Source organism: Dendrobium catenatum, unplaced genomic scaffold, assembly GCF_001605985.2.
Source record: "Dendrobium catenatum unplaced genomic scaffold, ASM160598v2 fragScaff_scaffold_1608, whole genome shotgun sequence".
NCBI lineage: Eukaryota > Viridiplantae > Streptophyta > Magnoliopsida > Asparagales > Orchidaceae > Dendrobium > Dendrobium catenatum.
Genome location: NW_021320070.1, coordinates 1,953,529 through 1,962,142, shown reverse-complemented (window position 1 = coordinate 1,962,142; position 8,614 = coordinate 1,953,529). Strand labels below are relative to the sequence as shown.

At 36.3% G+C, this 8,614-nt stretch overlaps 1 protein-coding gene across 3 annotated transcripts in view; it reads right to left on the bottom strand.

Annotated features, from left to right (window-relative positions):
- Positions 1-342: 342 nt before the first annotated feature.
- Positions 343-8,614, bottom strand: part of LOC110099829 (BEACH domain-containing protein C2) — a 111,554-nt gene continuing 103,282 nt past the window's right edge. Inside the window, exons 23-31 of one of the 3 annotated variants that reach the window (XM_020827121.2) lie at positions 5,695-5,844; positions 5,481-5,565; positions 5,258-5,378; positions 4,619-4,715; positions 4,427-4,540; positions 3,650-4,019; positions 1,694-2,463; positions 1,480-1,602; positions 343-904 (exon numbers count right to left, since the gene is read on the bottom strand). In XM_020827121.2, the coding sequence (XP_020682780.1) occupies positions 839-904; positions 1,480-1,602; positions 1,694-2,463; positions 3,650-4,019; positions 4,427-4,540; positions 4,619-4,715; positions 5,258-5,378; positions 5,481-5,565; positions 5,695-5,844 (1,896 nt within the window). In that variant the 3' untranslated portion in view covers positions 343-838. Of the gene's footprint in view, positions 905-1,479; positions 1,603-1,693; positions 2,464-3,649; positions 4,020-4,426; positions 4,541-4,618; positions 4,716-5,257; positions 5,379-5,480; positions 5,566-5,694; positions 5,845-8,614 lie in introns of those variants that run through there. The other 2 variants (XM_020827122.2, XR_003703094.1) reach the window with 2 other exon arrangements.

Sequence of the window (8,614 nt, the reverse complement as noted above, 5' to 3'; positions counted from 1 at the left end):
AAGAAAGCCATCTCAAACAAAAGCTTAATCAAAATTTCAATAGCCAGTACCATCAGGACTTAGGTATTGTTTGGAACAGCTTTCTTACTGCTAAGGCTTCATTTGGGATGACTTTTTTTTTTCTGCTTCTTAAAGCAACTTTATAGTATAAAAATTTTAATTTTTGTACTAGAAAACTGCTTTATGAAGCAATAAGAAGCCGTCCCAAATGAAGCCTAAAGTAACTTTTCAATATAAAAATTTATTTTTGAAAAAAAAATATACAGCAAAAATTTAAAGTGCAAAAAGAAAACGGTTCCAAACCAAACCTTAATTTTTCTACAGCCTTCACATACCAGGATATAAAAATTGCAGAGAAAAAACAACTCTTTAAAGCATTTCTGATTGGCTTCAACAACATAAAGAACTATCAAAAAACAAAATATTTTCCCCATCGGGTTTAAACGAAGAATAATGATTTTATACAAAAGAACACTTTGTTTACATGAATTAATATCTAGCCTCTCTTAAACTTTTAACTACTCTATCATCTCCTATTTCCACCTCCGCTCAGAACAAAATTATCTTGTTTGAACTGTACAAATGTTCTCTGCCACTGCTCTAACCAGCTCTTAAGAGTCCCTGCCCTACTCGCACAAGAGCAGGAAAATTGTATTACCACGAGCTTAGAGATTCAGAGAAGCTTGATTGCATCTGGTTCTGATATTTAAAATTTTCCATACAAATTTACAAATCTTCCTTTTCATGTACGTTAAGTTCTTTCAAATTTTGATTAAATGATCCAAAGAGGCAAAGATGAAGCAATGAAAACTCAATTGAATGGATAAGACACAGTGCTCTACTTCATAAGCCCACCACCTTCCCAACCAAGCTTAAGCATTTGATCCACGACCTTCAAGCTCAACTGCAAGGAAAGGAAAGAAGTTATATTCAAAGAATCTTATTGGTTATGAGCAAAAAATTAAAGATCAAAGGAGTTCAGAAGTCGTAAATTCAGATGCTGGATTATCGAAGCAATTAGCAAGCATGTAAACTTAAATATCACCAAGCTTTAGTTTTTTTAGTTTATTTTTTGATAAGAAGTATGGCAGGAAAATTGGTTTAAATTTATGTTGGAATGTGCCATAGAAAGAGGTAAAATGAAAAAAAAAAGGATTTTTATAACTATTGAAAATACATATTTAATATCTAAACTTCTATATTTACTAATATACCACCTAAAATCTCATTTTTCCTTCTATTCTACCACTCCATTGAAGCGATGAGATACTTGTATTCACTGTGAAAGGATGCCATTGACAGGGAAGACAGTCGTTGATAGTGATTTTTGACGGAACGTTTAAACGGAATGTTAGAATTGATTAAAAGAGAGGTTTTAGATGGTATATTAATAAATATAGAAGTTTAGATACTAAATATGCATTTTCAATAGTTTTAAGTGTTATGTATGTAAAAATAAAACCATAGACAAAGACTCACCGCTGGGTCAGTGAAGACTATCAATTGCTTATCTGCAGTTGAAACAAGTAGATTGGTGTTGTCCTCGTTTAGAGATATAGCAGTGACATCTTGACCTTCAGCAAGGTTCAGCCTATGACAAACCTACAACATTTTAAAGCAATAATTACTCATAAATTCTAACATGTATTAAAAAAAAAAAAAGCAATGCATCAAGAGTTATATTTTTTAGTACCTCCAGAGTATGCAAATTCAGGAAGCATATTGAAGGCACAGGAATTGCTATTCTTCTTTTGGGTTTCACAACTGCAGATGAATAACCTGCTTGAAAATCAGGTTTGTAGTTTTGCTGATTAGCACTGGAAGATGTCCCAATGAGTGCATATTCCCCATCAGCAGAAACAGAAATACAACTAATACTGCCCGGGAAAGGGAAATGTGAAATGGCTACTGAAGCGACAGAAATGCCATTAATGGTGAAGGTGCTGATTATTTTATCTGACTTGCTATAAACTATGACAAGCCCCTGAGAAGAGAGGCAGACTGAATCTGCCTCAACTGATAGCTTCCGAATCAGGCGACCTCTCCTCAATGAATGCAAAAGAATCTGACTGGAGTAAGAACAGGAAGCGACGATACCAAGTTCAGAACTGACAGAACAAGATATTATCTCGCCAAGATGACCTCTTAAAACATCTACAGGACCCTCAATTCTGCATTTCTTGCTCTTATCTGCAGGACTGTTGGGGCTAGTACTAGTTGCAAGAGGAGACGAGGGTGATTTTTCTGTAGTAATGGATGGATCCAAAGAATTTCTACGAGGTAAAGGAAACGATCTATGTATTTTCCAAAGTAAAACTGTTGCATCACGAGATCCAGTAACTAAATAGTTGTTATCAGAGGATAGAGCAAGACAAGTTACAGGAGCATTATGCCCTCGTGCAGTTTCAATGGTCTTAGCTAAATCTGCTGATATGACCTTGATAGAATTATCAGCATGCCCTCCTAATAAAGCATATCAAATAAATACTCAGTATCAAGCAACCATATTATGACATGATAGTAAAATTTCATTAAAAAAAAAAAGCCGATTATAACACAGGCCACAGAGCAAGTTAGCAAGTCCTCTCCACAGGTTGGGAGTTGGTGGATTAAGAGAAACACGAATTATAAAATATAATTGTTATGTAACATCATGATTAAAAAGATGCAAGACAATTTGAGGCTTATGGTACCAAAGCAAATCAAGGATGTCATGCACAAAGAAATGCAAATAAGACAACAATTCATAGTTTCCCAACTTCTATTTTAGGCAAATATTAAGTTTTTTATGCAAAACTAGAAAACATATTTTATTCAATTCCAATTGATCATATAAATGCCACTAAAATCAAAACATTCACAAAAAAAAGAAAAGAAAAAGAATGAACATAAAACTCCAAGAATGGAGCTACAGAAAAGAATTCTTATAGAATTGAAGTTTGGTGAATACAAATGAATCATTCTATCGTTTGAGAAGATCTTGCGTCAGTGGGTGGTTGACAGTGGGGCAAGTCGGCCTTGTTAGTCGGTTAGAGGTCAACAAACACTAATCACTAACTAAACAAAAAACTTAAGTTCCTACGTTAAGCTTCCGGAACATGCACTCTCACAAGAAATACAATTTGACCAAGTGAGAACTAAACAAATGATGCTGTCTTGGAACAAAAATACACAAACAGTGCAATCATATCATATTTTAGAAAATCAATGGAGACACTAGTTCTCGAACCAAATACTTCAAGCAATGATTGGTTATAATTGACTGTCCTACAACCTTGAGCTCCAGTTATAGCCCAAGAATATGTTTTTAATGAATTTCCAAATACCTCAAGGAGCATAACAAGAAGAAAATGACAAAGACGAGGAACAAACTGATAACGTTAATCTGTTGCAGGTCTTCTTATGCTCAATATTCACCCAATGAAGCATCAGCACAAAAGGGGAGCAATATAATTGCAAAACTGTCATATTTCCACTATTAACATAGCCAGGAAAAATTTCGACAATAAACCTAAATTGAGTTTGAAAGGTGACACAATATACTACTAGTAGTTTAATCGCCATGGTTTCACCACAGAACATCAGTTAAATGTAGATAACTTCATGGAACCTGAAAAACAAAATGGAGTATCTGAAAGGAGGAACCTACCAGTAATAATTTCTTTGTCATAAGTAACTACAACTACCGCCGAACTCTGGATTCCTGATGCAGCAAATGCCAATGCTCGGGGGAATTGCCAGTCTTCTGAGGCAGAACCCCCTGAACCTCTAAACATGCGCATAAATGCACTGCCGGTGGAACTAGCTGCAGGCTTTCCATGCTGAAATAGAAAAGGTGTTCCCTGACCGTCAGGAGTATTGGGTTGCCATTTGTGCATTGCCACACGTGCCACAGGGACATTCATATCTACAACTATAATGGAGTCTTGGGACGCAAGAATAGAACAAGCAGGTACATTGCAACGATCTGGGTTTGGAACAACATATGGCTTCACTTCATTGGGGTTGCGGAAGATAGTCTAAAAACAAGGGGAAAAGAGAGTAAGAGAGATGATTATGACTTCAGAAAAAAAAGGTCATAATCCTATCCATCATCTTTTCAACTTAATTCTCATAAAACTATAAAATTAATGCAATAACTACGTTAGACAGTTGTTAATATTCCCTGCTACAATTGAATGAAAGACTCACAGAAACCGCAACCTACGACAGCTTCAATTGAAGGAAAAAACTTAAAAGCGCAACTATGTCAACACAGCGCAAGTTACAAAGTTGAGAAAGATAAAAAGTCCAACTATTTATTTGCAGCTAAAATTAGGACTTGCTGTGTTTTAAGCGCAAAACTAGTTATTAAAGAAAATTGCATACTGCTAGAGAAGTTATTCTTCCGTTAGATGTCTATGTCTATTTCTATGACATAACAAACCTCAAGGTGCAGAACATCTTTTATTGACATCCTCTTCAAGTGTGGGGTTGTTAATAACTGGGACGGGGTTTGCCCGAAGAAGGCAATCTGATCTTGAGTAGCACGTTGTTGTACCTTCCATTTTATTTAATAACGACTGTTAGGAATAATTGAATTTCTGAAAATTAGTAAGTAGTGATATTTACGACTTACAGAGTCAGTAATTTTATCAATATCAACTGCACCCTCATATGTGATGTAGAAGAACATGTTATCAGCTTGAACAGCTTCTTTACCGCGTTGCTTGTATCTGAGAAATTATATTACAGATTTCAAGATTAAAATGGCACATATAAGACCCAATTAAAGAATACCGACTATAAAGGTTTAATTTTAGAAGATCAGGGTGCAAACCGTGCAATAGTGGCTTAATAGAGAGCATGATTTTGAAAACCAGATCAAACTGGCTGGTTCGGTCGGTTAAACCTGAACTGATCATATGGCCAAATCAGTTCATATTAAAGACCGGCTCATCATCGAACCAGTCTGAACCGGTCAAAATAGCAGGTTCGACCGGCCAAACTTTCAAGTGTTGTGGAACCAAATACCTTGGTTGAAGTTTTCAAATTTAAACACATACATTACATATTTTTAAACAGATTTTTAATTAATTTTTTTTAATAATGTAAATAATATATATTTATTTTATTAATCATATTTAATTTTAATATTTGTTACGTCATCTTGTTCAACCCCCGGTTCAATTTCGATTGAACCACTGAACCTTGAACCTATCATTTTTCGGGTTTGATGTTCGGTCCGCTTTTCATAGCATTGATTGAGAGAACTCACCCAAAAATGAGATCAATCCACTCATGAAGATGTGCAGATACATATTCACTCTCAAGCGCCATACGATGCTTATGAATGAAATCAACTGGATTTGCAGCCCATGGAGGCAGTCTGACAGAATCTATAGATCAGGAAATAAAGCTTGTAACAATTATGTAGCTTGAAGAAAATGTTTCAACAGAAAATCAACTACAGCTGCCTTTAAGTGCAAATGCGAACTTACCTATCTTTTCTCCAAGTTGAGTTGTACCAAAATCAATAGAGTTATTGTTAATGAGAATCTCTGGCAGATAAAAAAATTCTGGAACCTGAAATACAACGCAAACAGAGACTTTGACAACATACACTGGAAAATCAACCATTAGATAAACAAACAGCTCAATCCTGCTGGAAAAAATATACACACAGAATTGCAGGAAGTTATATCTAAGTAATACCAATTCTTTCACATCACTCATGTCTTCAAGAACACCATTCCATGTACCCCCAACATCGTAGAACATACGGTCAGCATGATCAAAGTTTCCGCCTTGTAGTTGAATAGAAAGAGTAGTGAAAGGTTCCACTCGAATAAGATAATATAATACCTGTAATAATGAAGCCTTCGCTTTGAAATAACAGTTTTATAGCAGCAGGATGGAAGGATGATTAAGGATCTGAGAGTAAAGTCACGCTTAAACTACATTGCATCACATGCTAAAAAAAACACAAAACAAAATTCAACATCACTACATCAACAACATCAAGCCTTTATCCCACTATGTGGGCTTCATGAATCCTTTTTCTCCATTGTGTCCCATTAAGAGTCAAATTCTCATTTTAATCTAATAAGGAAAAGTCATTTCTAATATTTTCTAATCAAGCCTTTTTAGGTTACCTCTACCTATCTTAACATAAGTCAAATTTAATACATCTACCTGTTTAAGCAAAAAAAAGAGAGTATCAAGCATCTGCTACATATAAAGCTCTAAAATAAAGTGACCATAGGGCTAATGTTCTAAATTAGGGGTGATTCTGAATCAAATAAGAGCCAAACTAACTTGCAATCTAAATTACCAAATAGGGCTCGCTGTCAACCTGATTCATCTCAATTTATATTGATTTTGAGCTAACTAATTTTCAAGTTGGTTCATATTGAACAAAGCCATTCTCTCTCTCACACACACTCTCTTGCTTTCTCCCTATCTTCCTCTCCATGTTGCCCTCACCCACTCCCTTGCCTTCCATTTCTCTCTCTCTCTCTCTCCCATCCTCATGCTCCCCTATCTGATTCCTCACACTTGCTCACTCCATCCCTCGCCTTCCCCTTGATGCAAAATCCTCCCCCTAGGTATCTTTTCAAGAGCTAGTGCATCAAATTCATCTGTTTTGGATTAATTCTTGCTTGATGCCTTATGTTTCATGTGCCCTTCGGTGAAGCCAAGGATTTGGAACCTGGGCCTTTGTGGTCCACGTGTTCCTTGTTAATGTTCAATCATTGCTTGATATGTTGCTGTCGGTTTCTCTCTATACTCAACTTTCTATTATAGTGGTAGCACAACAGATTCCAAAATTTTATTCTTTATTGAATCTCGAGTAAACATTGTAGCGGCACATAAAAAGATAAAAAAATTGCTGACTTTAAGTACAATTGTTGAATCAGAAACTTGTTTTTAGATAGATTTTACGGATTCTAAAAAACCACTAAACTTGGGCCTTATGAAGGTTATAAATAGGGCCCTTAAACAACTTAAAAATCAGCAAATGCACAAAAAATTATAATTTTCATCTAAAACTGGTGTATGTACTGGGTGCAAATCCTTCGTACAAGGTGCAAGTCAAGATGACAATTTCTAGAGAAGCTTCTTCTTGAATTGACGTGAGGCCTAGATGATGGGGACATCAGATCATCATGGACAATTTACCAGAGACGTGGCCGCCGATCTACGGCCACGATCGAGTCTTTATATTTTTGAGTCATCGATGTATTTTTATTTTCATGTATTTTGTTATTTGCTTATGTGTGTTTTATTATTTCCCGTAGTACCCCTCTTATGGGAGTTATCGTATGTAAGCCCAAAGGGCATTTGTGTCATTTTGTTTTGAGTCATTTGTATGAGGCTATTTAAAGGCCCCCTTTGTTCTATTTAAGGTTAATGGATGATTATTAATAATTTTTCCTGCACTTGTGCTTGAGAGCATTTGAGAGTTCTTGGAGAGCTTTGGAGAGATCCCTTGGAGAGGGAGATTGACGCATCACCCACCAACCTTGGATACGGCCGGGTTTGTGGATTTCTCTTTGTATTTTCGTTTCTTCCTCGTCACCTCCCCTCATTCGTCTTCATCGCTTTAAACGCTACCACCCAAATTCCTCTCCTCCTCCCCACAGTTAATTCCCCAAAATTATCTCCCACAACCGTCGACCACCCAACCTGATTCCCCTAACCCGTCGGCTCCAGCAATCCCACTGCCGGTTCAGCCCACTCCCTCTTCTCCCTTCAATTCCATTGCCTAATTGGGAACATTTTTTTTTTTTAATTCAAATTGTCTATTTGAAATTTAAAATCTTCCCTAAAATATCAAATCTTTTTTAGGAAAGTTCCTAAATTAAATCTATTTGAATTTTGAATTTGAATTGGATTTAATTAAAAAACTTTCCTCTTTACTAATCCCAATTAAGTAACCACAATTGAGTGCAATAATGGCTCCCCATAATTCCAGCTCTCTTCCTCTAATGCCACCGGCTACCTGGATTTGAATTGGGATTTATTTCCTAAGTACAGAATCCTATTTTAGGCAATTGATCCAAGCCACGTTAATTTCCCTCTAGCCGAATTTCCACCAGGCCTTTTCTGTTTGATTTATTCCAATAGGAAAGTCCTATTTTGGAAGCAAATCAAGCCTTTATTTCCCTCCCTCTCTCCACCGCCTCTCTTGCAGCAACTCTCCACTTCTCTATTTCAATTTCATTCCCGTAACTCCCCACCTGGCTGAATCTCCCAAATTCCCCAATGCCTGCAGTTATTTCTTAAATCAAATCGTTGATTTAGGAAATCAATTCCCTTCCTTCCCTTTTTCTCTCTCCAAGACCTCTCTTAACTCACGGCTAAATTCTTCATCTCAATTCCCTACCTACCACACTTGGAAAAATCTGAAATTCTACTCAGATTTCAATAGCAAAATCTGAAATTGTTTCAGTTTTGCTGGACAGAAAATTGGAAATTTTGAACTGAATTCTTCCTAAAGCCTACCCAGGATTTTGTGGTTCTCTTTGAGAAGAGCTTGGGCTATCAACCTGCTGTTGGCAAATCCGAGATTCCTCTCAGATTGTGGAGAAGAGATCCATTCACGGAAGAAATCATCTCATAACTGCTCTAG